The sequence below is a fragment of the Leucoraja erinacea genome, chromosome 5 (assembly GCF_028641065.1).
Source record: "Leucoraja erinacea ecotype New England chromosome 5, Leri_hhj_1, whole genome shotgun sequence".
Lineage (NCBI taxonomy): Eukaryota > Metazoa > Chordata > Chondrichthyes > Rajiformes > Rajidae > Leucoraja > Leucoraja erinaceus.
In genome coordinates, this window is record NC_073381.1 from 78,273,178 (window position 1) to 78,300,940 (window position 27,763).

A 27,763-nucleotide genomic window follows, 5' to 3' on the forward strand; every position below is an offset into this window, starting at 1 on the left:
GAACTGCCACTTGTCGCTGTAGCGGCCCATCGGGGAGTGGGTTCCTGTTGGTCCTGACATCTCCGGCCACCCCCCTGGACAGGAGCTGAGACTGGGAACTGTACCGCCCTTGCCCCCTCCCTCTGCAACTGCAAACAACCCCACTCTCCTGCTCACATGCAAGGGCGGTACAGTTCCTAGTCTCAGCTCCTGTACAGGGGGGTGGCCGGAGACGTCAGGACCACCAGAAGCCGCTCCCCGATGGGCCGCTACGGCGACAAGTGGCAATTCGCCCACAGCCCGAGTTGCACCCCCTCATCGGGACACCGACCCCCAGGCCCACTGCAAGCACGGAGATCCCAGATCAGCAACTCCAGCCCAGCCCCGTTCCAACTTCAGAGGAACACGCTCCCCGTAGGGGCAGAAGCTGATGGTGTGCAAGGTACGTCTTGTTCTTGGGGTGGCGCAGCTCGGGCTGTGGGCGAACTGCCACTTGTCGCCGTAGCGGCCCATTGGGGAGCGGATTCCTCTGGAGTTGGAGGGACAGGGAGACACAGCGGCTTTTGAGAATGGTGGGCAATCACTTCCAAAGTTCTGCCCACACAGTCAGTACACCTCTCCTATACTTGTCTCTTGCACTAAGATTATCTCGCAGAGAATGATCCCAGCCTAACCCTCCCTATTCTCTCCTATTCTGCAAGAAAAAACTACATTGAAGACTCAAACTCGCGATCGAGTAACTGCCGGGATCGAGGTGCAATTCGCGACCTTGCGGATATGAGCCGAGCACTCTACCACTGAGCCAGCCGTTAAAATCTAAGCTAAAAATCTTCCAATCCGAAAGCCGAGAAAAATTCCGAATTACGAAAAGTGTCTGGTCCCAAGGCTTTCGGATAAAAGGTTGTGCTGTAGTACTCTTTTGGAGAAGAACATAATTTTGTTCAGACCGAAAGGTCTGAATGACAATAAAGGATCCATCTATCCATCTATCCATCATGTCATTTCAATGAAAAGGATTATCTCATCATTAGCTATTTGTGACTTTGCCCTGTGCAAATTGGCTGGTGTAGTTTTACTTTAAAGCGATATTTGCTCTTATAAAATAAAAGATCCGTGTAGCACACTGAGAGAATATAAAGTATAAATGTTTCTTTAAGGAAAAAAAAACAGGTTTTGTGAATCTGGGGCAATAGTAATTTGCTTGAATTTAAATTCTGTCTGGAATTATTATTTTTACCCTTTATTGTTTGCAATAATGGTGGTACTTTGAAAGGCAATGTGATTTCATAATTATACCACAGTAAGACTTGGGTTACCCTGACTTGTAATTAGAAATGAGCCAAAGTGAAATGAATCAGTTTACTTAAAACTAGCATTGATCTTTGCAGCTCTGATATCAGATCTTTGCAGTGCAAATTAATAGTGAATAACAGATTGCACTACATCTTTTAGTTGCACTAAACCATTTAGTTGAAGATGTGAAAATAATATATTTTCTGAATTTATGTCTGTATATATTTTGAAGAAGGGGCTGGGTGGAAAACATGGAAAATACTGTTGGTTAAAAGCAATGGTTTCAATTTTTTTTTTGCATTTCCCTCTTCATGTAGAACGATGAAAGTGCTAACATGCACCAAAAAATTGCAATGAAACTTGACGTTTTGAGTCATTTCAATCATAACTGTTCCATGATATTGGATTGTGAAAGCACAAAGACACAGTCAGTAAACACTTAATTGCAGTAACTGCTGGAAGGAGGAGAACGCATTTTGCTTCATTGTCTCCATGTTTTCGTTAAATTGATGGTGTAAGTCAATGAGAAAAAAGAGAAAAGTCTCAGAAAAAGCCAGCTGAAGAAATTCATATTGCTGACTGTGCCTGAGGCTAAATATTTTTTGAACAACTACATGCCAGAGGAAGCTATAGACCGTTGTACAATTACAACCTTCAAAACTCATTTGGACAGATATATGGATAGGAAGGGCTCAGAGATATTTGGGCCAAATGCAGGTAAATGGGTTTAGTTCAGAATACCAACTTGGTCAGTAGGAACAAGGTGGGAAGAGGGGCCTGTTTCCATGCTGTAGCGCTCCACGACTCTGATATTGATGGCAACAGAGGTTTATAAAATGGGATGTGAAAAGCTGTATGTGAACAATATAATTAGTTTGAGTTAGCATATATTAAGGGACAGAAGTTTAGGGGTAATATGAGGGGGAACTTCTTTACTCAGAGAGTGGTAGCGGTGTGGATTGAGCTTCCAGTGGAAGTGGTGGAGGCAGGTTCATTGGTATCATTTAAAAATAAATTGGATAGGCATATGGATGAGAAGGGAATGGAGGGTTATGGTATGAGTGCAGGCAGGTGGAACTAAGGGGAAAAAAAGTTGTTCGGCACGGACTTGTAGGGCCGAGATGGCCTGTTTCCGTGCTGTAATTGTTATATGTTATATGTTATATTAAGTGGACATTTTATGTGGACAAGTGCCCTGGACAATTTATGACTTTTTTACTTGTATTTTAATGTTTCTGTTTTTTACCTGCACTTTTTAACTATTCGTATTGTTTTTAACAGGGACTGGATTGTTTTTATTTATTAGTGAAATATTTAAGTTTTATGTGCAATGCTCTGGTATTCCCTGGGAAACGTATTCTCATTTTGCACTGTACAACTGCTGCTTTGCAAGATGGCAATAAAGGTTGATTGATTGTTCAAGAAGGAACTGCAGATGCTGGAAAATCAAAGGTACAGAAATATGCTGGAGAAACTCAGCGGGTGCAGCAGCATCTATGGAGCGAAGGAGATAGGTAACGTTTCGGGCCAAGACCCTTCTTCAGACTGATAGGGGGTGGCGGGGAGTAGGAAGGAAAAAGGGAGGAGGAAGAGCCCGAGGGCTGGGGGATGGGAGGAGACAGCTCGAGGACTAAGGAAGGGGAGGAAACAGCAAGGGCTAACAAAATTGGGAGAATTCAATGTTCATGCCATCCAGATGCAGGCTCCCCAAGCGGAATATGAGGTGCTGTTCCTCCAATTTCCGGTGTTGCTCACTCTGGCAAAGGAGGAGACCCAGGACACAGAGGTCGGATTGGGAATGGGAGGGGGAGTTGAAGTGCTGAGCCACCGGGAGGTCAGGTAGGTTCTTGCGGACCAAGCGGAGGTGTTCGGCGAAACGATCGCCCAACCTCCGCTTAGTCTCACCGATGTAGATCAGCTGACATCTAGAGCAGCGGATGCATTAGATGAGGTTGGAGGAGATACAGGTGAACCTCTGTCGCACCTGGAACGACTGCTTGGGTCCTTGAATGGAGTCGAGGGGGGAGGTAAAGGGACAGGTGTTGCATTTCTTGCGGTTGCAACGGAAAGTGCCCGGGGAGGGGGTGGTGCGGGAGGGAAGGGAAGAATTGACAAGGGAGTTGCGGAGGGAGTGGTCTTTGCGGAAGGCAGACATGGGGGGGGATGGGAAGATGTGGCGAGTGGTGGGGTCACGTTGGAGGTGGCGAAAATGACGTAGGATTATCTGTTGTATTTGCCGTCTGGTGGGGTGAAAGGTGAGGACTAGGGGGACTGCCCTTGTTGCGAGTGCGGGGATGGGGAGAGAGAGCAGTGTTGCGGGGTATGGAAGAGACCCTGGTGCGAGCCTCATCTATGGTGGAGGGGGGGAATCCCCGTTCCCTGAAGAATTAGGACATTTCAGATGTCCTGGTGTGGAACGCCTCATCCTGGGAGCAGATGCGGTGTAGGCGGAGGAATTGGGAGTAAGGGATGGAGTCCTTACAGGAGGCAGGGTGGGAAGAAGTGTAGTCCAGATAGCCATGGGAGTCAGTGGGTTTGTAGTGGATGTCGGTCAGGAGTCTATCACCTGCGATGGAGATAGTGAGGTCAAGGAATGGTGGGGAAGTGTCGGAAATCTTCCAGGTGTATTTCAGTGCCGGATGGAAGTTGGTGGTGAAGTGGATGAAGTCAGTCAGTTGTGTGTGGGTGCAGGAGGTGGCCCCAAAGCAGTCGTCGATGTAACGAAGGTAGATCGTCCACCATGGAGGTGGATTCATCCTCCACCATAGATGAGGCTCGCACCAGGGTCTCATCCATACCCCGCTACACTGCTCTCTCTCCCCATCCTCACACTCGCAACAAGGGCAGAGTCCCCCTAGTCCTCACCTTTCACCCCACCAGCCGGCAAATACAACAAATAAACTCCGCCACCTCCAACGCGACCCCACCACTCGCCACATCTTCCCATCTCCCCCAATGTTTGCCTTCCGCAAAGACCGCTCCCTCCGCAACTCCCTTGTCAATTCTTCCCTTCCCTCCCGCACCACCCCCTCCCCGGGCACTTTCCGTTGCAACCGCAAGAAATGCAACACCTGTCTCTTTACCTCCCCCCTCGACTCCATTCAAGGACCCAAGCAGTCGTTCCAGGTGCGACAGAGGTTCACCTGTATCTCCTCCAACCTCATCTACTGCATCCGCTGCTCTAGATGTCAGCTGATCTACATCGGTGAGACTAAGCGGAGGTTGGGCGATCGTTTCGCCGAACACCTCCGCTCGGTCCGCAAGAACCTACCTGAACTCCCGGTGGCTCAGCACTTCAACTCCCCCTCCCATTCCCAATCCAACCTCTCCTGGGTCTCCTCCATTGCCAGAGTGAGCAACACTGGAAATTGGAGGAACAGCACCTCATATTCCGCTTGGGGAGCCTGCATCTGGATGGCATGAACATTGAATTCTCCCAATTTTGTTAGCCCTTGCTGTCTCCTCCCCTTCCTTAGCCCTCCCCTTCCTTAGCCCTCGAGCTGTCTCCTCCCATCCCCCAGCCCTCGGGCTCCTCCTCCTCCCTTTTTCCTTCCTACTCCCTGCCACCCCCTATCAGTCTGAAGAAGGGTTTTGGCCCGAAACGTTACCTATCTCCTTTGCTCCATAGATGCTTCTGCACCCGCTGAGTTTCTCCAGCATTTTTGTGTACCTAAGGTTGTTGATTGATTGATTGACTGATTATGAAGGAGCTGAAGGTTATTGGAGGTTGCCCCAATGAAATTCTACTGTAATTTCTGAAAATAGAAGAGCACATGTTCACTGACTGATATTAAAATAGTTGGGGATAATATTTAGTTTAGAAATACAGGCCCTTTGCCTCACCGAGTCCGCGACGACCAGCGAGTCCTCTCCTCGCACACTTACACTATCCCACACACACACACAAGTTACAATTTACAATTTTACCAAGCCAATTAGCCTACAAACCTTTATGTCTTTGGTGTGTGGGAGGAAACCGGAACACCCAGAGAAAACCCACGCAGGTCACGGGGAGAAAGTACAAACTCCATGCAGACAGCACTCATAGTCAGGATTGAACCCGGGTCTCTGACGCTGTAAGGCAGCAACTCTATCGCTGAGCCACCATGCTACTCCAAATGCTAAGTTACTTTGGGCAAGCTGTTAGTATTTAAAAAGTTATGTCCTTTTAGAACATTTCTAGAATATTACAATCTGTCCTAAGCCACATGTCAATTGCAAAGAAAACCTAGCTATCTAGCATTGAAATTTTAACGCTCAAGAATCTTGTATGTAAGTTGCTAAATTCAGCGAAAAGATTAATGTTAAGTATTATTCCAATTCAAATACATTACAAGACCAGGGCAGATAACACATGGATTAAAATAACTCAGTGGAGAGAAATGTTAGTAGGTGAAGTATTACATTAATTAGACAGCTAGTTTTTTTATAATCATTAAAATAGTTATTAATTTTTTACCTACCCACCTCTTTTATTATCTTTTACATGTTGGCCAAATTTGCTGTCTCTCAAAAAATCTGCACTATTTCCCAACGGAGGGGATGTTTATGCCGTTTGGTTTCTGGTCTGTAATCAACGCCTGACTCATCCCTATGCCCTTTTCCTCCTTCATTCACTCTTTCTGCCAATGACACTGATGAGCTAAGAAACTTGCCGTGTGTGAAACTGCAGGGTGCTGGTACTCTGAGGCACGGCATGACTGTGACACCTAAATTGTCAATCATTACTAATCCTCAGATGTTTCAAGTTTATCTCATTAGTTAATCAGAAATCAGATGCTGTTTTCCTTGATCGCCTTTCACTTGTATAAAAGATTAATTCTCTTCAAACATAATAATATGACTAATACCTGCATACTTTCAATTGATTTACTTAGTTCTTTAAAAAGTTGTAATAATTAAGTTGTAGTCTGAGGGGATCCAAATTTTTTAAATGGAATATCTTCATCAAATACCATGATATTTTCAAGAATGATCAAATTCAACACTCAAAAAAATAAGTGCAGTTGATTTTTTTAAATACATGTAAATATCTTTTCACTTGAATTTTTGCACGATCTTAAGAGCAGTTTCCTTCTGGCATAATTTAACTAATTCATTTCATTTAAGATTTTATATTTAAAATACTTGTTGATTCTAGTTGTGGAAGTATTATTATTGCGTAAGAATAAAGTGTTTAGTGGTGAAGTATAAAGTTTGACAACCTATTCGAAGCTTCTGAAAGTTTTAATGCAAAGTGTTAAACTGACAGAATATATAATACAGGTACATAGTTTCGTGAAGGTGACAACACAGGTAGACAAGGTGGTGAAGACTGCATTTGGCATACTTACCTTCATCGATCTGTGTATCGAGTACAGAAGTTGGGATATCAAGTTACAGTTCTACAAGACATTGGTAAGGCCCTATTTGGAGTACTGTAAACTGTTCCAGTTGCTGTAGAAAAGATGCCAGGGTGCAAGAACAAATATACAAGGTTGTTACTGGGTCTGAAGGGTTTGAACAATAAGGAGAGGCTGGTTAGGCTGTCTTTTTTCCATGACTTTCAGAGACTGAGCAGTGACCTTAGAGAGGAATGTAAAATCATGAGAGGCATTGCTAAGATGAACAGCCAGTTGAAAGCTAGAGGGTGAGGGGGGAAAGATTTAAAAAGGACCTGAGGGTTAAGCTTTCACACGGTAGCATGCACATGGAAAGAGCTGCCAGATATAATTGTAGAGGTGGGTGCAATTGCAAATTTAAAAGGCACTGGGGCAGGTACATGGATAGGAAACATTTGGAGTGATATAGGTCAAGCACAGGTAAATGCTTGGTTAAGCAACTTAGTCAGTGTGGATGAGTTGGGCCGAAGGACCTGTTTCTGTGCTCTCTTGCTCTGCCCAGTGTTCAGGGTACTTGATCGTGCTAATCGTGTGGACTGCATTGTTCTGGATGGCACTGAGCTTCTCATTGGAGTTGCAGACAACCTAACAAGAGTTATAACATTCCACTTATCTTTTGTAGCTTGTGGATACTGGAATGTGTTTGGGATGTGAGGAGCTAAATCGTTCACTGCAGGTGACCCACCCTTGGAATTGCTCTTGGAGTTGTGGGTTGGTCCACAACTCCAAGGAGTTTAGTGGTAACTCCTCCAACCCCAAGATGTAAATAATGGGAGAATTGGTGATTACTACCATTAAAAATCGTGTGTTAGCAAGGAATGAGTCCAACCATTTTGGGCAGTGTTTGTGCAAGGTTTGAGTGACACCAACCATTGGAGCGTGTACAATGAATGTGCATTGACTTCAGTTTTGGCAGCACTGGGTGAGATGCTATCTTGACATAAAGGGCAATCTCTTTTTCTTCATCTGGAATGTATGCTTAGTGGTCCATATTTTATACCAAGGCTACGATGAAGTCCAGAGTTGAATGGTCCTGACGAAACCCAAAACTGGGTATCAGTGAGCAGGTAATTGGTGAGTGCACTGTTGATAGCACTATTGACGACATAGAGTCCAAAAGCATGGATAGAGGCCCTTCGACTCAATGACTAAAATCCCCATTTCCCTCCAAACCTTTCCTATCATGTACCTGTCCAAATGTCTTTTGAATATTGTTATTATTCCTGCCTTGACTACTCCTTCTGGCAGTTTGTTCCACGTATCTGCCACCCCCTGTGTGGGAAAAAGTTACCCCTCGCGTTCATATTAAATCTTTCCCTATCACCTTAAACCTAAACCCTCTAGCTCTTGATTCATCTACTCTGGCGGAAAAAAGACTGCATTCACCCTATCTATCCCCCTCATGATTTTATACACCTCAGCCTCATGCAGCCAAGGAATAAAGTCATAGTCTGTCCCAACTTTCACTATTGCTTAGGCTCTTGTGTCCTGGTGATATCTTTGTAACTCTTTCCAGCTTAATTTTCTATTGCAGGGTGACCAAAACTAAACAACTTATTCCTCATTTTTGCTTCAATTGTTTTTAAACTAGTACTGTAGGGATTTTGATGTAGCATTTCCTCAATCTCCGTGTCCCAGAATATTCTGACGACTCTTCTGTGCATTTCAAAAAAGAGAAAACATTGAAGCTTGATGTACTTTATGGAATGCAATATGTAACGAAATTGAACCTAAGTTTGGTTTTATGTTCTTTTCATAATTTTTCACCATAATTTTATGTGCTTTTATGACTCATCGTTTATCTGAAAACCGAGCTGGTGATATTCATGTTCTTTGAACTGTAATCTGAAGAATGGATCCAATTCCTTTTGTACTTGTATGATCTGCAGACTACAAATACAAAGCTAATAGTTGATGCAATCAGGTTTGCATCCTCATCGCAGGAAGTTAGATTTATCGTCAGACCCTATCAGAAATTATTTAATGCATTATAAATGTTGTTTTCCAAATTGTTTCAAGAAATCATGAAAAGTAACGTGAACCTTGGACATTCAAAGCTTAATGTCTTGTTATATTAACTCTTTAATGCTTTACAACATGAATAACTGTCACTATAGCAAAAGTTGCATAGTGTTTTCCCATATTATATTTAATGTTGACTAACATTATAAAAGATTTGGCACCATCAATAAATGCATGAATATCAAGATAAAGTGTGACGTATTAGCTGATGCAACCAAAAGACCCATGGTATAGTTGTATTTCCAACAGGAGGGTAGTGGAAAATAAAAACTCTGTTCTGAAAATCAGTGCTGGGAACTGATTTAATAAAAAATATTAATGGTTTGTTTATATATGAGCAGGATAACATTTAAAAAAAAATGCAGATGACCACCACATTTGGCTGTGTGGTGAACGGTGAAGAGTATCATTATTGACTGCAGGAGGATATAGTCTTGTATAATCAGCAGACAAGTAGCAGATTAAATTGAATCTGAAGTGCGAAATTATCCTTTTAACAAAAGGAAAGTGATGCAGGAACAGAGGCACCTGGATGATTCTCGTCAGTCTGTTGGTTTCGAAGATTGCATGAAGAAATGAAAGAGATCTTGGAGACATATTGTAAACTAGACCAAAAGGCACTTTGGGGCAAAGGAAGAAGCATCAGAGGGAGAATGCATTATTGCAAGTACTGAGCATTGATCTTATGAATAGTCAGATCTCAATTACAGCATGACATTTCAGCAGCTACATTGATTAAGGACAGATGGCTGTTCACCACATTTAGGCCAAATCGTTTTCAATGCAGGATTAGAACTGATGAACAGATGATTTTGCACTAGCTTTATTCTTGAAGCCTCTCCTTCACATGATATTTTGCACAAATAATAAACCTTCTGCAATGTCCAGTGCTGGATTTTATTTGAACGATTTCAGAATTGTGACTTGGGTGGCTATTTCTTGTCTAGTGTCGGCTTAGAAAAGAATCACACACACTGACTTGTGTATATAAAATAGGGTTTTCTTCTTGTAATAATGAGTTTAGTCAGATTGAGATCTTGGGCTATCTATTTCATTTATTCTTAGTATTCCCTTGCTGGATTACTAAATACACACATTCCATGGATATGTTTGCAGATGAGACCATAGTTAATTGTGAATGTCTTGGTTTATGCAAAAATAATTATATTTGTTGGAGAAGCCCACCCTGCCTTCTGAGCACCATCCTGCCTTCATATTCAACAGTACCTGACTCCACTCAGTTAGGCTGAATCTTAAAGTTCCAATGACAACTTTAGCTGTTTACCAGTCAGCTTTGTGTAGTGCTAGCGAGTGCACTAGAAGACTCAAGTGTGTAAAAGTGCATCGAACCACTAACAATCTTTCTGAAACATTGAAACCCCCAGAACATTACCGCTGCAAGTAGGAATTTCATTGTTCTGTTTTCGATACATATGACAACCAAACACTCTTTCGACTTTCGGTTTGGACAAACCTTTTTTGGCACCTGGGCTACTTCATAGACAAAAGAGAGAATTGATAATATCATCATTATGTCTAGCTACTGTAAGGATTTGGCCTAAATTCCTGCTTGTAACAGTGATTACCCACACATAGGTAAATAGGCAGTAATTAACTTTTGGGTTCTTTATACCCATTTACTTAATTACACTTGCCAAAGCAATTTGTGATTTTAATAAATTTGGTTAGTAGTATGCAAATATTTGGTCCATTTTCTAAATCAAAGTGACTTGGGCACAAATAACTGTGGTGTGCTTAGTTTGTATAATAGAAGGCACAGAGTGCTGGAGTAGCTCAGTGGGTCCGGCAGCATCTCAGGAGAACATGGATAGGCTGCGTTTCGGGTCGGGACCCTTCTTCAGATTGTCTGAAGAAATGTCCCGACCTGAAATCCCATCTATCCATGTTCACTTAGGATGCTAACCGATCCGCTGAGTTACTCCAGCACTCTGTGTATTTTATAAACCAGAATCTAGTTCTTTGTTTCGTAGTTTGTATAGTATTGTTTTCATTGCGATTTATTGCAATTTATAGGAGTGTGGCTTTTCCCAGTTTTCAAGATGTCATAAATGTTTTTTTGAAGCATATTAATCAGAATCTCACTTTTTTTGCCAAGTATGTTTTGCAACATACGAGGAATTTCATTGGCCAGGTCAGTCATACAATTAAAAGCAACAGATCACTCAAAAAACACATTTTAACGTTAACGTGGACATTCACCACAGTGACTCCTACACATTCCTCACTGTGATGGAAGGTGAAATAAAGTTCAAGTCTCTTCCTTTGTTCTTCCTCGGTTGTGGGCCTCGAGCCCCCGTTGACGGGATGATCTTGACTCCCGTAGCTGGCGGTGTTCAGGCCCTTCGCGTCGAGGCGATCAAGCTTCCACAACGGGGGGGGGGGTCAGCCCCCCCCGCGGTGGGCGATCGAACCTTGCGTCGGGGCTGGTCAAGCCTTCCGCGGCGTTGGAGTTCCCGACTAGCCTCACCCGAGACTGCGAGCCCTTGTTGGTGATTCCGCGGTGGTAGGCAAGGGATCAGCTCCGTTGTTAAGTCTGCGCCCCGCGGTGGGGCTCATGACAGTCCAAGGAAGCTTCCAGCTCCATCGATGGTAGGCGCAGAGCCCGGAGAATGTGATCCGAAAATTGGTCACATCTCCGGGAAAGTAACAACCTAAAAACAAGTTTCCCCCGATCCCCTCCCCCCTTCCCCCACATAAAACAAACCGAAGAACATTAAAACAAACTTTTAACGCACTAAAAAAGAAAAAGAAAAAAGAAAAAGAAAAGGAAAACAGGGCAGCCATCTCCCCGGCGCCCGTGGTGATCTTTTGAAAAGCATTGGGAATATTGAGATACCTTTTGTTGTTGTTTCAGGTATATGATGCTCATTGATGGCAAGAATGAGGTATTCATGGTTGACAGAGACTGTACGATCTTTCACGTAGCAAACCTGGAGTTTCCTCTTCGGAAGGACCTTCGCATTCACCTGAGGAACACCTTACTGGATGGGGTGAGAAAGTTTATTTTGTTTTTCGAGACATGAGACTGTTCTTTACTTTAGACTTTAGGGAGATGCTGTGTGGAAACAGGCCCACTGAGTCCGTGGACCAATAATCACACTGTACACTAGCACTATCTTACAGACTAAGGATAATTTGCAATTTTCAGAAGCCAATTAACCTACAAACCTGTACATCCTTGGCATATGGGAGGAAAGCGGAACATCCAGTGCAAACCCACGCGGTCACAGAGAGAACGTCTAAACTCCGTACGGACTGCACCTGTAATCAGGATTAAAAATACCAATGACTTGGCCTCCAACGCCGTCTCTGGTAATTAATTTCACGTATTCACCACCCTCTGGCCAAATAAATTCCTCCTCATCGCCATTCTAAAGGCACTTCATTTTAATCTGAGGCTGTGCCCTCTCTTCCCGGACTATCCCACTAGTGGAAGCATGGTCTCCACATCTGATTTATTTGGCCCCTAAGTTCAAGGAGTACTACATATGAATGTTCACCAACAGTTGCACAGTATCCTGACGTGGAAATGTATTGATAGATATATGGGCCTACACCTTGTAACTCCCCTTGCAACATCATTGCATCGACTAGAATGATTGCAGCTGTTTAAGAAGGGCACCGAAGGACCACAATAAATGCCGATCTCGCCTATGATGCCGGGGTTATGAAAAACAAATAAATAAATAAAAACTGAAAAGTCTCCTGATTGATTGATTTTTTTTTTTTTTTTTTGCTGTGTCAAGTGATTAGCTTATTCCTTCGACCTGCATGAGGGTTGGTGCCTTCATGAAAGTACTGGAAGGGTATTGGAACTGTATCCTATATGAAGAGATGGGGAACCACTGTAAAATAATCTTTACTCCGAGTTGCAGAGCTTGGATCGATATATTCTAACTGCAGTGAAGAGTACCAGGCGGTTCAGTGCTTGGCAATTATGGGTGGTGTAATTGAACTTAAGGCTCAATTGGAAAGCTGACAAGATTGAAATGTCACCATGATCAATGTGACGTCAATTTGTGTGGGGTGCAAGCGTGCTGCAGTTACTTGCTGGTATATTATTGGAAATGAAGGTAATATGTGAACAGCAGCAGGTGGCACAGATGGGATAGCTGTTGGATCTGACCCTTTCCAAAAATCATTGCACAGTTTAAAATGAACACAGAATAAGAAAGGTGTTACCAGCAACGTATAAAGTCCCTTTCCTTTTTAAGTTTAATTCTGCATTCATAAACATTGATGCATTCCAACTAATCAATATTAAACTGATTTAAAAACCAATTCAAGAGCTAAGGAAAACCTTTTGCGAGGCTATAATAGCAATAATTTGAAGTTCCTGAGATCATTCCCAGTTCATATGTTGTTGGTTTCATTCCTAATAGGTTTTCTATTTAGGATGCAGTGTAAAAGCACGAGTCTAATCACTGAAACACTCGTATGGGGTGTTATGCAGTGATAGGTTGCAGTTTCAGTGTCATACTCTGCTGATCAGAAGGAATGTTGATTGCTGTTTCTTGGGAGGATGGAGAGAGAGGAGAGATGTAAAAGTAGTTCTCTGGCCCAAGGTTGTGATAATGGCGACTGTCAGATTTAAATATCGCTCAAGTATTTGATGGAGCACTTGAAGAATTGCACTGGCTTGTCTGGTTGATTATTATTATCAGCTGCTCTATGCAAAATATAGGAGTGCAAACTGGTGAGTGTATGGAACAAGCTGCCAGAGGACTGGGACTATCCCAATGTTTAAGAAACAGTTAGATAGGTACATGGATAGGACAAGTTTGGAGGGATATGGACCAAGCTCAGGCAGGTGGGACGAGTGTAGCTGGGACATGTTGGGCCAGTTGGGCTGAGGGGTCTATTTCCACACTATCACTCTATGACTCTAATAGGATTGCTGCACTTTGCACAGTGCGCTCCATAATGTTTGGGACAAAGACCCATCATTTATTTATTTGCCACGGTACTCAACAATTTGAGATTTGTAATAGATAAAATCACATGTGGTTAAAGTGCGCATTATCAGATTTTAATAAAGGTAATTTTTATACATTTTGGTTTCACCATGTTGAAATTACAGCAGTGTTTATACATACCCCCCCCATTTCAGGGCACCATAATGTTTGGGACACAGCAATGTCATGTAAGTGAAAGTAGTCATGTTTAGTATTTTGTTGCATATCCTTTGCATGCAATGACTGCTTGAAGTCTGCGATTCATGGACATCACCAGTTGCTGGGTGTCTTCTCTGGTGATGCTCTGCCAGGCCTGTATTGCAGCCATCTTGAGCTTATGCTTGTTTTGGGGGCTCATCCCTTTCAGTTTTCTCTTCAGCATACAAAAGGCATGCTCAATTGGGTTCAGATCGGGTGATTGACTTGGCCACTCAAGAATTGCCCATTTTTATGCTTTGAAAACCTCCTTTGTTGCTTTAGCAGTATTTGTTTGAACCTGAGGAGGTAGGATGTGTCTATACACCTCAGAATTCATAACGCTACTACCATCAGCAATTGAATCATCAATCAATCAGTACCTTCAGCAGCCATACTTGCCCAGGCCATAACACCCCCACCACCATGTTTTACAGATGAGGTGGTATGCTTTGGATCTTGGGCAGTTTCTTCTCTCCTCCATACTTTGCTCTTGCCATCACTCTGATATAAGTTAATCTTCGTCTCATCTGTCCACAAGACCTTTTTACAGAGCTGCGGTTGCTCTTTTAAGTACTTGTTGGCAAACTGTAACCCTGGCCATCCTATTTTAGCGGCTAACCAGTGGTTTGCATCTTGCAGTGTAGCCTCTGTATTTCTGTTCATGAAGTCTTCTGCGGACAGTGGTCATTGACAAATCCACACCTGAAGAGTGTTTCTGATCTGCCGGACAGGTGTGGTTTTTTTTTCTTTTTTATAGAGATAATTCTTCTGTCATCCGCTGTGTGGGTCTTCCTTGGCCTGCCAGTCCTTTTGCGATTTGTAAGCTCACCAGTGCTCTGTTTCTTCTTAACAATGTTCCAAACAGTTGATTCTGGGAAGCCTAAGGTTTGGCTGATGTCTCTAACAATTTTATTCTTGTTTCTCAGTCTCATTATGGCTTATTTTACTTTCATTGGCATAACTTTTGTCCTCATGTTGATGAACAGCAATAAAAGGTGATGGAAAGACTGGAGGAAAACTAGGTGCTGAGAGCTCTCTTATAGGATTAAGGAGACAATTAAACACACCTGAGCAATTACAAACACCTGTGAAGCCATGTGTCCCAAACATTATGGTGCCCTGAAATGGAGGCACTATGTATAAACACAGCTGTAATTTCTACATGGTGAAACCAAAATGTATAAAAATACCCTGTAATAAATTCTGACAATGTGCACTTTAACCGCATGTCATTTTTTCTATTACAAATCTCAAATTGTGGAGTACAGAGACAAATAAATAAATGATGGGTCTTTGTCCCAAACAGTATGGTCGGCACTGTAGCTGCTTGGTGTAGCCAGCATCGGTGGGGGGGCTGCGAGTCGGCTGCCCTGCCAGCAACATGTTCGCTATTTTGACTTCTTTTGCTTTTTTTGGTGTGTCTAAATGTTAGTTTAGGTGTCTCTTGGTGTGTCTTGTGTGGGGGGGAACCGTTTTCAGTCGTCTCCTCGACGGAGAGGCAACTTTTTCCATGTCGCCTTCCTCGTGGGCTAACAGCATGGATTGGAGCGGCCTTTCCTGGAGTCGGGCCCGGAGTTTCAGCAGCGGGCGCAGTGTGGACTTTTCCATCGCATAGCCCGCGAACCCTTGCCGGGGGTCGCCAGGGAGGAGTGCTCCGATTGCTGGCCTGGTGACTTTGGCATCATGGGGCTGTGGCCTGCGGAGCTTCTAACCCGCGGGGCTTGGCGTGGACTTACCATCCGTAGTCTGGGATCCCCTGCGGCCTGTATCATCCTTAAGCCGCGGTCTCCGGTAGGAAAGTTCCGATTCGGGCACTGCAAGCCGCGGAGTGTGTTCGACAATCCGACGTCGGAGGTTCGATCGTCCCGATGAGAGGGCCTGTACATCTGGCCGTCCGTAGCGGCGACTATGGTGGGTTTATGGCCCCGACCACGCATGAACAAAGGAGGAGGACTGACTGAACTTTGTTGCCTACCACCCCAGTGAAGAATGCTGTGGTGGATGTTTGTGTTAAATTCTATTGTGTGTTCTTTTTAAGTGTATCGCTGCTGGCAAATTCATTTCACTGCACTTTCGGGTGCATGTGAAGAATAAAATTGACTTTGACTTTGAAATTTCCCATAAGTACATACTTGAGCTATGATTTATGCTTTTGAACTATTTCAAATTGGTGACAATTTATGATACTGTAAGCTTCCAATTTGGATTTAGCTGCAATAGAACAACAGATAACTTAGCAACCAGTTTTATGGTCTGTAAAGTGAAGCTTCATGCTTAGATGGCGAAGATCATCTAATGAAGAAATCGCTTTATTGATTGATGAAACAGAGTTAGCTCATTAGTGGGAGGAAAAGTATATTGTTACTGGATTGCTATTGCCAACTGATACAGAAGTGAAACCTGTATTTTGTATTGATCAGGTACTTCACTGTGGCATAAGCATTGCTGAAGAAATTATTTTTTTGGAGTTGGGGGGACTTTGGAAGCTAAAGTTGTTGGGATTGGAGAGGTTGGGGGAGGGAGCAGTGGATGCAAATATCACAATCGAAGAAATACTGAAGCTTGTCCCTCCAAATGAGGATTTCCTTTTACTTCATCTAGCATGTTCCTTTATGATTCAGGTGATTTTTATAATTCACTGTGTGATGAATGATGCACATATTAATGTAATCTGTTTTATTAACTGTCGTAGAGTATCAGATGCACCAGTGCACTTCAATAGTAGGTTTTTTTAAATTAAGGATTTCATTTATTAAGGTCATAATGAATACTCCTAGTGCCATACAGCGTGGAACCAGGCCCTTCGGCCCAACTTGCCCACACCGGCCAACTATTCCCATCTACACTATATTCCCATCTACACTGTATTCCCATCTACACTAGTCCCATCTGCCTTCATTTGGCCCACATCCCTCTAAACCTATCCTATCCAGTTACTTTGCTTGACATGTTAACTTATTTGACATGGGGACAATTATTTGGGGTTATCATTTGACTAAATTGAGGATCAACTTAAAATAAACTCATGAAGCTATCTAATACCATTCTGGAAAACATTCCTCTATCCCTGATGAAATGTGCAATGGTAAATTGATCAGCATATTCATGTCTGAAAAATCTTGAATTAATGGTGTAAAAGGAGTGTTCTCTTGCTGCATTTTAGGAACGTATATTTTTAAATAAACTTTTTTTTTGATTTGTTTAGTTCCTGTATTCTCATCAGTTTACTTTAGTTTTGTAGATACAAATTAGAAACAGGCCCTTCAGCCCACCGTGTCCACACCGACCATCGATTACCCGTTCACACTAGTTCTATGTTATCCCACTCTCTCGTCCACTCCCTACACACTAGGCCAAGTAACCATCAAACCTGCACGTCTTTGGGTTTTAGAACATTGTAAAATCAATGTCATGTTTTGTGCTAATAGGTACAATAATATTTCAATATAGCAAGCAGGTTGTAATGGAAGTTGCACTTGATCAATGAACTTTAGAATCACTGAACATGTATATTGTTTGAATCATGCATCAGATTTACAGATGTCAGGACACTAAATTATTTTTTTCCTTTTTGTTGTTAGGAAATGATCATTGACAAAGTAAATGGGCACCCTGTACCTCGATACTTGATATACGACATAGTAAAATTCAATGTAAGTATCAATCTTGCTACCTGATTATTTCTTTAATAAGTCTTATTAATGTCCTAGCATTCAGCTGAACATAAAATAGATTTTATGATACGACGGCAGTCAAATTTCATATTTTTCTTTTCTCAGTTGTCGTCCAGTGGATGTTTTAGCTTTCATATGAAACTAGAAAAAGTTGGTTGAGACATTATTCCATTATTAACTCTTTCAAACGGAAAAAAACTCAGTTTGAGAATGAGATTGTACACAAAGATCTGCACTGAATACATAACAATTTGTTTACATAAATTAGCAATTTGATTTGGGAGCATGGCCATAATAAAAGACTGTAGCAAATATTGGCTCAAGGGAGAGAAAGTTTGGTGACCTCCAGGTAATTGATGTCTGGATTAGATCTGCGTTATTACATAATTTCATTTGACCTCGTTAGAAATTACACTGGTTCTATCAAAGCACAGGTTTGCTTGAACATTATAGATGTGTATCATTAGGCTTTGGATCAAATCCTGGCTCTGTTGGAATTTAATTTATGAATAGGCCTTGTAAGATAATGATTTTTTTTTTTTTAAATGAGCTGGTTTTTCAAACATGTTGCAAGGTCTAACTAATCCAGAATATTCAAGCATGAAAAATATTTCTGTTGTCATTGTTAAATAAACATGTCTTTGATATTTACCATAAAAAAGTATAATGGAAGCAAAGGAGTTCAGGAAAGAAAATAGTGGTGTTTTCAAAGATATCCACGTGACAAAAGAGGAGGTACTGGGAATCATGTAGTGCAGACAGCTGGATTAATCCCTGGGACCTGACCAAATGTATTCTAGGACATTGTGGGAAGGTAGGACCGAAATTGCTGGGAAAAGGCAGCATCTTTGGATAGAAGGAATGGTGATATTTCAGGTCAAGACCCTTCTTCAGACTGAGAATCAGAGGAGAGGGAAACAAGAGATATGGAAGGGTAAGGTGTGTAAACAAGAGATCAAAGGGGATGTTCATCAAGGAAAATTGAATAAATCATTGTTAGCAAGGGGAAGGTGACAATGAGACATACAATGTAAGGTGTAATCAGGAGGGCAGTCAGACTGGTCGGAGAACTAGGATGGGGGCGGGATGGAGAGAGAGGGAAAGCAAGGGTCACTTGAAGTGAGAGAAGTCGCTATTCCTAAGCTGTAAAGAATGTAGTTGCCATGGTTAATAAATTTGTGTATAACACCAATGTTGGTTGTAGAGTGCGTTGTTGATCTTAGACAGTCGTCTAAGATTGCAACAGGATCTTGATGAACTGGGAAAGTAGGATATTAAATGGTAGGTATTGCACTGGTGAGTTAAACCAGAAAAGTTCAACCATTTACTGTGGCAATTTTACTTTACCCCAGGATTTGGCACATCCCTGGCAATTGTTGTAGAACAGAGACACCTTGGGGTATAAGTTCATTATCCATGAAAGTGGCAACGCAGGTGGAAGGGATGGTGAAGAAAGTATTTGGCAAACTTGCTTTTGTTATCAGGGCAGTTCATTCGCTTGCTCGTGTGTCAGACGATGTATAGTTCGCTGTTGGCTTCTGTCGTCGTCCAACATGTTGACAGAATTGGTCGCCCAACGCATCAGAGTGCATTGTGTCGTCGTTTCCATGGAGGCTTCTGTCATGATCCCCATCAGGGCAGTGAATACAAGAGTAGGGACCAATTACCATTATTCTTATTATTTTTTTCATGTAGTTATGGAGAAATATAAGACTGGTCCACAATTTAAGGTTCTAAAATGTGGCAAGGCTAGTTTTGGAAGGATTAGGCAGGAACTTGCAGAAGTTGGTTGTTTGAGTCTGTTTGCAAGTAAGCTGATTCCTGACTTGCATGGGAGGCTTTCAATTGTGAGATAGCAAATGTACAGGGGCAGCAGGTCCCCATCAGAGTGAAGAGCAAGGCAGGTAAGTTCAGGGAACCTTGGTTGACAAGAAGTGTTAAGGGTCTGGTTAGGAAAAGGATGGTGGCACACATTAGATTTAGGTAGTTGACATCAAGCAAATCCCTCGGCAAGTGTGAAAATGCTTTAGATCTTGTTCCTCAGAATCCCTCCGACAATTTTCTCACGAATGGAGACGTCTTGAGGGCAGTTCCTCTCCAATATTGAGATGTGAGCAATGTTTATTTCTTTACTGTTTTCCCCAGATGGTTCTTGCAACATCCGTTGTGAAATAACAGTCACACAGCATTTAGATTGACTGTTTGTTTGGCTTTTGGGAAACTAGTATTTGTGAATTGTAGAGTTACAAATGTGAACTAGATATAATTATCTAATCTATGAGAGACAATTTAATAATGATGGCCTCAAAAAAAGAACTCAAATTGTATTAGTATAAAACTGATGATGCTCCATACACCCGAACCTCTTTCCGTGGTCCAAGATGATATTGCTGCAATGATCATTACCCTTTACAGATGCGGTGAATGTTTTATGTCATGTTACAATAAAATGGAATGAATGTGATTTTATCAATGTAATTTTTTTAAGGAAACAATGCCAAAGAATATCTCAAGCAAAATGTGATAAGGCTCGGTCTAGAATTGTTTTCCTTTTAAATAAAAAGCTTTTAAATGTCAGCTTTGTTCATTTTTAACATCCTGGCATCAGCCTTGGCTGACTGGGAACATTCTTATTTGAGTCAAACGTCATGAATTTATCTACACAACGGTGCCACTGCGCAATGTTGGCTATATTATTGTAACAGTGTCTATAAGTACTCATGAACTTTGAAGTATTTTTTAAGTTACATGAGAGTGAATGCTGCAACTTGTTTGATGGTCAATTTGAACTTGACTCCAAAGATGCTGATTTTGAGCACAGATTGACTTGAAAAGATACCAGAAATAGTGTGGATGACTATTTCCTCAAGGCCAGCAGAATGACAGAACTGCTCCATGTAATGGCACTTGTCGTCAGGAAACAACGCTGAAGTGTGAAAAATCACTGACCCCGACTGCCAACTTACCATCTGTTCTACCAAATTAAACACAAACGTACTTGCATTAGAAAGCGGTAGGGAAATTCAGAGACCCAGAGGCAAGAAATTAAAGCTCAATATTTTTTTCAGTGTTTCAATAAACTTTGGAATGCATTTCAGCAATAATTGTGCTTTAGTGGAGCATTTACATTTATGCATGCCAAATTTGGGATACCACATTTCAGAAAAATGGTCCAAATTCAGCAATCTCCAATGTTAGTTTCAAATATAGCATTGATTTATGTGATTTAGCCTGCGTAATAATTTTGCATCTTCAACCCAACAATGAAAATACATTGGTATTGAAGAATTATTAAGCTAACTAGAATGATTAGATTTCAATAATAAGTGTTGAAAATACTCCTGCAGGATCTATGAAGAGAGAAAACAGGGTTATTGATTTGGATTGGGGGGGTTTCTTTCTTCCACTGCCCAACTTGTTGAGTGATTTTTAATTATTATACAGCCAATACAGATAAATGATATTAATACAGATAATACTAATATTCAGACACATCAAGAAATTACGATGTAATTGGAAGTAGAGGGCAGCACTGTGATGAAGTGGTAGAGTTGCTGCCTTACAGCGCCAGAGACTCGGGTTCGATCCTGACAATGGGTGCTGACTGCATGGAGTTTGTACTTTCTCCCTGTGACCGGGCGGGTTTTCTCCAGCTGCTCCGGTTACCTCCCACTTTCCAAAAAAATACAAGTTTGTAGGTTAATTGGCTTCTGTAAATTGACCCCAGCGTGTAGAACATAGTGTACAGGTGATTGTTGGTCGGCACGGACTTAGTAGACCAAAGGGCCTGTTTCCACACTGCATCTCTAAACCATACTAAACTAACCTCGTGGTTCATGTGCAATAATCTATATTATACTAAAACTCTTCCCTTTGTTCTTGTGTCTGTGTGGGCCAGGGTTGTGTCAGCTTTCTGTGAATCTCCTTAATTCCCATCTTCTTCCAAGCGTCAGGCCCCAGCCTTCCCATTTTCACACATGCTACTCACATTTTTCCCGTGGACGCAATAAATATCTTCCCGTCGCATTTTAACCTTTATTTCCCAAGTTACTAATCTTTTAAAAACAGTTTCAAAATATTAAAGTTTTTCATGCTCTCATTTTGAAGTAAAAAAATTCAGACTGACGTCACAATCCATTCGTAAGGCAGCGCAGGAAGGGGTCTCAAGCGCTCCAACGACATTTCCCACATTTTTAACGTCGCAATCCTCTCGCACACTCCGAGCACTCAAGCACTCCAACCCGCTTGGCCCAGCTGTAATCCCTCGCCCTCTTCCTCTCTACCCCCATCCCCCTCCCTCTACCCTCCCTCTCTACCCCCCTCACCTCCCTCTCCCTCTCTCTCCCCCCCCATCCCCTCCCCTCTCTACCCCCCATACAAGGGGCACTACAGCACTGAGGGAGAAGAGGGGGTAGGGAGAGTTGTTCAAACGTCTACACTCCCTCTCTCCCTCACCCCCCCCCCCCCCCACTCACCCCCCCTCCCTCTCTACCCCCTTCCTCTCGCTACCCCCCCCCCTCCCCCGAACACCTTCCCCTCTCCCTCTCTACCCCCTCCCCCTCCCTCTACCCTACCCCCTTACCTCTCTCTCCCTCTCTAACCCGTCACTTTCCTCTCCCTCTCTACCCCCTCCCCCTCCTTCCACCCCACTCACCCTCTCCCCCTCTACTACCCCCTCCCTCTTTGCCTTTCTCCCTCTCTATCCCCCTCCCTCTACTCTCCCTCTCTACTACTCCCTCCCCCTCCTTCCACCCCACTCACCCTCTCTACCCCCTCCCTCTTTGCCTTTCTCCCTCTCTACCTCCTCCTCCCTCTCTATCCCCTCACCCTCTCCCTTTCTACCACTGACCCCTCACTCTATCCCTCTCCCTCTTTAACCTTCTCCCTCTGCCCCCCTCTCCCTCCCTCTACCCTCCCTTTCTACCCCCCTCACCCTCTCCCACTCTACCCCCTTCCTCTCTACCCCCCTCCCTCTCTAGTCGCGCCTGTGCAGTTGGGGGCTATGCGTGAGTGGATAGGATGGGGGATGGGGGAAAGGAGCGAATGAAAGCTTTAATTGAAATTAAAGAAATCATTGTTCAAATCCTGGGTTGTAAGTTGCCCAAGAGAAATAAAAGGTGCTGTTCCCCCAATTTGCGTTTGGCCTCACACTGACTGTGGAGCAGGCCTGGGACAAAAAGGTCAATTTTGGAATGGGAGGGGGAGTTAATTCATTGATCTGCTCCATTATAATGCATTTGACATCTACACTACATTTGTAAAGGTCCCAGAACCTGACTGCTGTTAGACAAAGCTCCCAGTTTTAATATATATAGATGAACAGTCTGCGGACTTCAGTTTGGATTTGTGTCATGATTATAAAACAAACAATGGAAACTTAGTTTGAAGAGAACCATAGACCAGGTTCGAGAATGTGAATGGAATCAAGCAGACGGGGAACTGATCTCTTGTACTACAAACTTTGCAGCACCATCCACCTTGGACGCTGAGGATTCCAAGTGCCCCATGGTCACTTTGTGCCAATCCACTAATTTACTACAACATTTCAACATTGGATATTTTCCAAATTAGAATTGTCAGATTTACTCCACAGGTCAATGTTCCTGATCAATAAACTATGTACTTGATAGTGCAGGGAACCAGATAGAGGTGTTCAAATCCCTCTAAGGCATATGTGGGATTTAAATCTAACTAATTAAATAATTCTGAACAAGGGTCTTGATCCAAAATGTTACTTATCCATGTCTTCCAGAGATGCTGTCTGACCCACTGTGTTGCAACACCTTGTGTCTTTTATCTGCCGTTCCTTTTGTCTCTCTCTATAATTAATATTAATTATAATATTAATACAATATCAGGGCCCCCTGATATTATAGTGTGTGTGTGTGGGGGGTGGTTCGTGAGTGTGTGTGATGCCGCAGGCCCCCCCCCCCACCACAACCGTGCGTTGAGGGGACGGGACCCAACGGGTCCCACTTGGTCTTAGTTTCTAAAATTTTGTTTAAAGTAAAAATGGTTGAATTCTGTTTCCTTGATAGTTGAACAGGTTACATGGCTCTGCAGTCTCTCAAAGCTGCTCTTTATGACATCCTTTGTTGCTCCACTAAGAAGTGGGCGTTTGATATGCATTTGACCATGGCTGTGCTGTTGTCAATATGAGAGTTTTTTTTCCCTTATTACATAGTAGCATTTAATTCCTGGTTAGGCCTTTGCAAAAGAAAATAATTTAATCAAGGACAACAATAGTATTTAAAAAATATTATTTTTGTCACTTGGTTGCCATTTTTACCTTTCATTTCTTTGGCTTTTTTCTTGCTACCACCTTTTTGTTTTATTGATCCTTCACATGGTGTCCTCTCATGTGTAAGCATGGACTTCCAATATTTAATGTAGGATATAGAAAGAGTTGCTGTGGTGAAAAAATGCTAAAGGTGTAACTCCCTGGTCAAATCGTTCCTTCCCACCCAAACCACCCCTCCCCTGGTACTTTCCCTTGCTACCGCAGGAAATGGTACACTTGTCGCTTTACCTCCCCCCCCCCCCCCCCCCTCCCTGACCCCATCCAAGGACCTATCCAGTCTATCCAGGTGCGGCAGAGGTTTACCTGCACCTCCTCCAACCTCATCTATTGCATCCGCTGCTCTAGGTGTCAGCTGCTCTATTGTCTCGACCCGAAACATCACCTATTACTTCGCTCCATAGATGCTGCCTCACCCGCTGAGTTTCTCCAGCATTTTTGTCTACTGCAGAAAGTACTAATGTCATTTTCATTTCTATAACCCGGAAAATTTTTAAGTTGAGGCAAATTCAAAATGTATTGAGGAAATTATTAAGACAGTCAGATTTGATTAGGGGGGGAAATTGCATTATGCTTCTTTGTGTTTTATTCAGTATTTTTGTAAAAGGTATCTCTGTTGTATAGGAATGAATAATTATTTGAGAGATCTGGTGTGTTAAGAATAAAAATAGTTTCTCTTCCCAGTAATATTAATTTAATAGTAGGTTTTGTGTGACACTAAATGAAGGTTACACATATACAGTTGAAGATAAATTGCCAGGGAGCAATGAGACAGTACGTGGGAAAAATCCACCTACTGTTCAGCTTTTAATGCAAAAATACTAGTTAACAATCTGTGCGCAATGAAGCGAGATTCCTAAACAAAGTAATGTACTAAATGTATATACATTTCAGAAATAATCTCTATTCTGTGATGACTTCATCTGCTGTATTTTCTCTACTGTAATTTATCTACCAAATACACAAGATAAAATATAATTTTATATCATTAAATTAATATATTTCTCACCAATCACATTTATACCAGACAGCAACAACTTGTTCTTGTAAAGTAATTTTTTTTTAAAGGACATCATGCCATAACACAGACAAGGCAATAAGAAAACAAGGGCACAAGACAAAAGAGGAAAGCGCACCAAACCTGGAACGGAATGTTTGGAAAGTAAATGATGTGTTGGCTTTTATTAGCAGATGTTTAAGGAAAGGGAATGCTGAAGCAGTGCAGGGCTTTGGTCAGTTCACACCTATAGTACCATAGTTTTTGTCTGTGACCCCCAAGTTAAGATCGCACTACTTTTGTAGGTACTGCAAAGTAGATTACTTCATTAAATTCTAGGCCAAGTTGTAGGTGGGATGTGTGAGGAGTGATCATAAGTGATAGGAGCAGCATTAGGCTGTTCGGCCCTTCAAGTCTACTCCACCGTTCAATCATGGCTGATCTATCTCTCCCTCCTAACCCCATTTCCTGCCTGGAGTGGTTATTGACAAATCCACACCTTACTCCTGACGAGTGTTTCTGATCTGTCAGGTGTTTGGGGATTTTTCTTTATTATCGAGAGAATTCTTCTGTCATCAGCAGAGGTCTTCCTTGGCCTGCTGGTCTTGTTGCGATTACTAAGCTCACCAGTGCTCTCTTTCTTCTTAACGATGTTCCAAACAGTTGATTTTGGTAAGCATAAGGTTTGGCTGATGTCTCTAACTTTTATTCTTGTTTCTCATTCTCATAATGGCTCTTTGACTTTCATTGGCACAACTTTGGCCTTCATGTTGATAAACAGCAATAAAAGTTTCCAAAGGTGATGAAAAGACTGAAAGAAAGATTAGGTGCTGAGAGCTCTCTTATACTTGCATGAAGGAGGCAATTAAACACACCTGAGCAATTACAAACGTTTATAAAGCCATGTGTCCCAAACATTATGGTGCCCTGAAATGGGGGGACGATGTATAAACACTGCTTAAATTTCCACATGGTGATACCAAAATGTATAAAAATGCCCTTTATTAAAATCTGACAATGTGCACTTTAACCACATGTGATTTTTTTTCTATTACAAACCTCAAATTGTGGAGTACAGAGGCAAATAAATAAATGATAGGTCTTTGTTCCAAACATTATGGAGGGCACTGTGGATAACATGATAATACAAAGATAACATTTGACAAAACTAATGGATAACATATGACAATACTTTAGGTGATATGACAATACTCGTAGATAACATATAACAATACTCATAGATAACACATAACAAACAGTTTTGGCACCATTCAATCAGATTATCAATCTCACTCCTGTACTTCGACTCCACATTTCCCATAGTTCGCCCAGTAACGGTGATGGTGTCGGAGAATTTAAAGATCTCTTTGGAACTGTATGGTTACACGGTCATGTGTGTTGCTTGAATAGAACAGAAAACTGAGCACACAGCTCTGTGGTGCTCCTGTGCTGATGGTTATCACGGAGGACATGTGCTAATTCATATTGATTATGGTCTGTTAATGAGGAAGTTGAGGATCGAGTTGCACAGCGATGCACAGAGTTCCCTGAGCTTGGTAATACGTTTGAGACGGAATGGTGGTGTTGAACGCCATAACCAACCTCTCAAAGCACTTCATCACCACGGAAGTTAGTGCCATTGTCTGTACTCATTGAGGCATGTCACCTTACCCTTCTTGGGCACTGGTATTATTGATGCCCTTTTAAAGCCCTCTGAAGCTAACATATTAAAATAACAATTTAACAAAAAAACATTGAAAATTATTTTTGTACAGTAAACTTGTTTTACAAAATCATAGTTTGTACATTTCAAATTCTATCTCTGGGAACTTTAGAACACCTTTTCTTAAAATATATGTTTGTTTTGACTTCATATTGGTTGCATTAGCATATGCAATTTCTCTGAATGTATACTCATTTCAGGGGAAAAAATACTTATCGCTCTGAGTAATTTTTTTCCTTTGGTCTTAAATCTATTTCAAAACTAGGGGCCACAGTTTACGAATAAGGGGTGAGCCATTTAGAACGGAGATGAGGAAACACTTTTTCACACAGAGTTGTGAGTGTGGAATTCTCTGCCTCAGAGGGCGGTGGAGGTCGGTTCTCTGGATACTTTGAAGAGAGAGCTCTTAAAGATAGCGGAGTCATGGGATATGGGGTGAAGGCAGGGACGGGGTACTGATTGTGGATGATCAGCCTTGATCACTTTGAATGGCGGTGCTGGCTCAAAGGGCCGAATGGCCTACTCCTGCACCTATTGTCTAAAAGCTGGAGGTGAAATAGCAAATTTATTAACGGTTTCTGTTTGGATTAGATTGAGATGCTATGTGTTTGTCTGAAGCACTCGTTGCAAATGTGCACAGTTTATAACTTGCGGCAGTTTATGTGTGAATTCCAATTATAATTTTCCATTTACTTAGTTCTCAAGGGAAAATGAAATTGTACTTGCATACCAGTATTTTATTTATATTGTGATGTCTTTGTATTAACAGCGGTTCACTTTGTCTGAATACATACTTGACGATGAATTTGACTAGTTTTTTAACAGCACTTAAATAAAGCTATTTATTTTTTTAACTTCAGAAACTGTCAAGATGAGAGGGAATGAGCAGCTGAGGTTGCAGTCGGTGAACCAAATCAAACTATTATGTTGTAAAATGATTGTTACTTTAGAGGGAATGCCAGAAGAAACGAGGCAATTTTGTAACTTGGCATATGAGCAATGGAGGCTAATTATGTTTATTCAGATTTATTATATTGTTATGTTACATTTGACCTATGTTAGATTTGACCTATGTTACATATGTTACCTATGTTAGAATGATGATCACCTTTTATATAATTACAGATATGTACACAGACCAAAATTGCAAGTTAAGTTTAGAGATACAACATGGAAACAGGGCCTTCGGCCCACGGAAACTGTGCCGACCAGCAAATCCCGC

The 27,763-nt window shown here is 42.1% G+C and overlaps 1 protein-coding gene across 2 annotated transcripts in view; it reads left to right on the forward strand.

Annotated features, from left to right (window-relative positions):
• The window catches only part of rngtt (RNA guanylyltransferase and 5'-phosphatase), a 270,693-nt gene that overhangs the window by 76,823 nt on the left and 166,107 nt on the right, over window positions 1–27,763 (forward strand). For both annotated transcript variants that reach the window (XM_055636039.1, XM_055636038.1), the window contains exons 9-10: window positions 11,551–11,686; window positions 17,431–17,502. In XM_055636039.1, coding sequence (XP_055492014.1) covers window positions 11,551–11,686; window positions 17,431–17,502 — 208 coding nt within the window. The remainder of the gene's footprint in view (window positions 1–11,550; window positions 11,687–17,430; window positions 17,503–27,763) is intronic.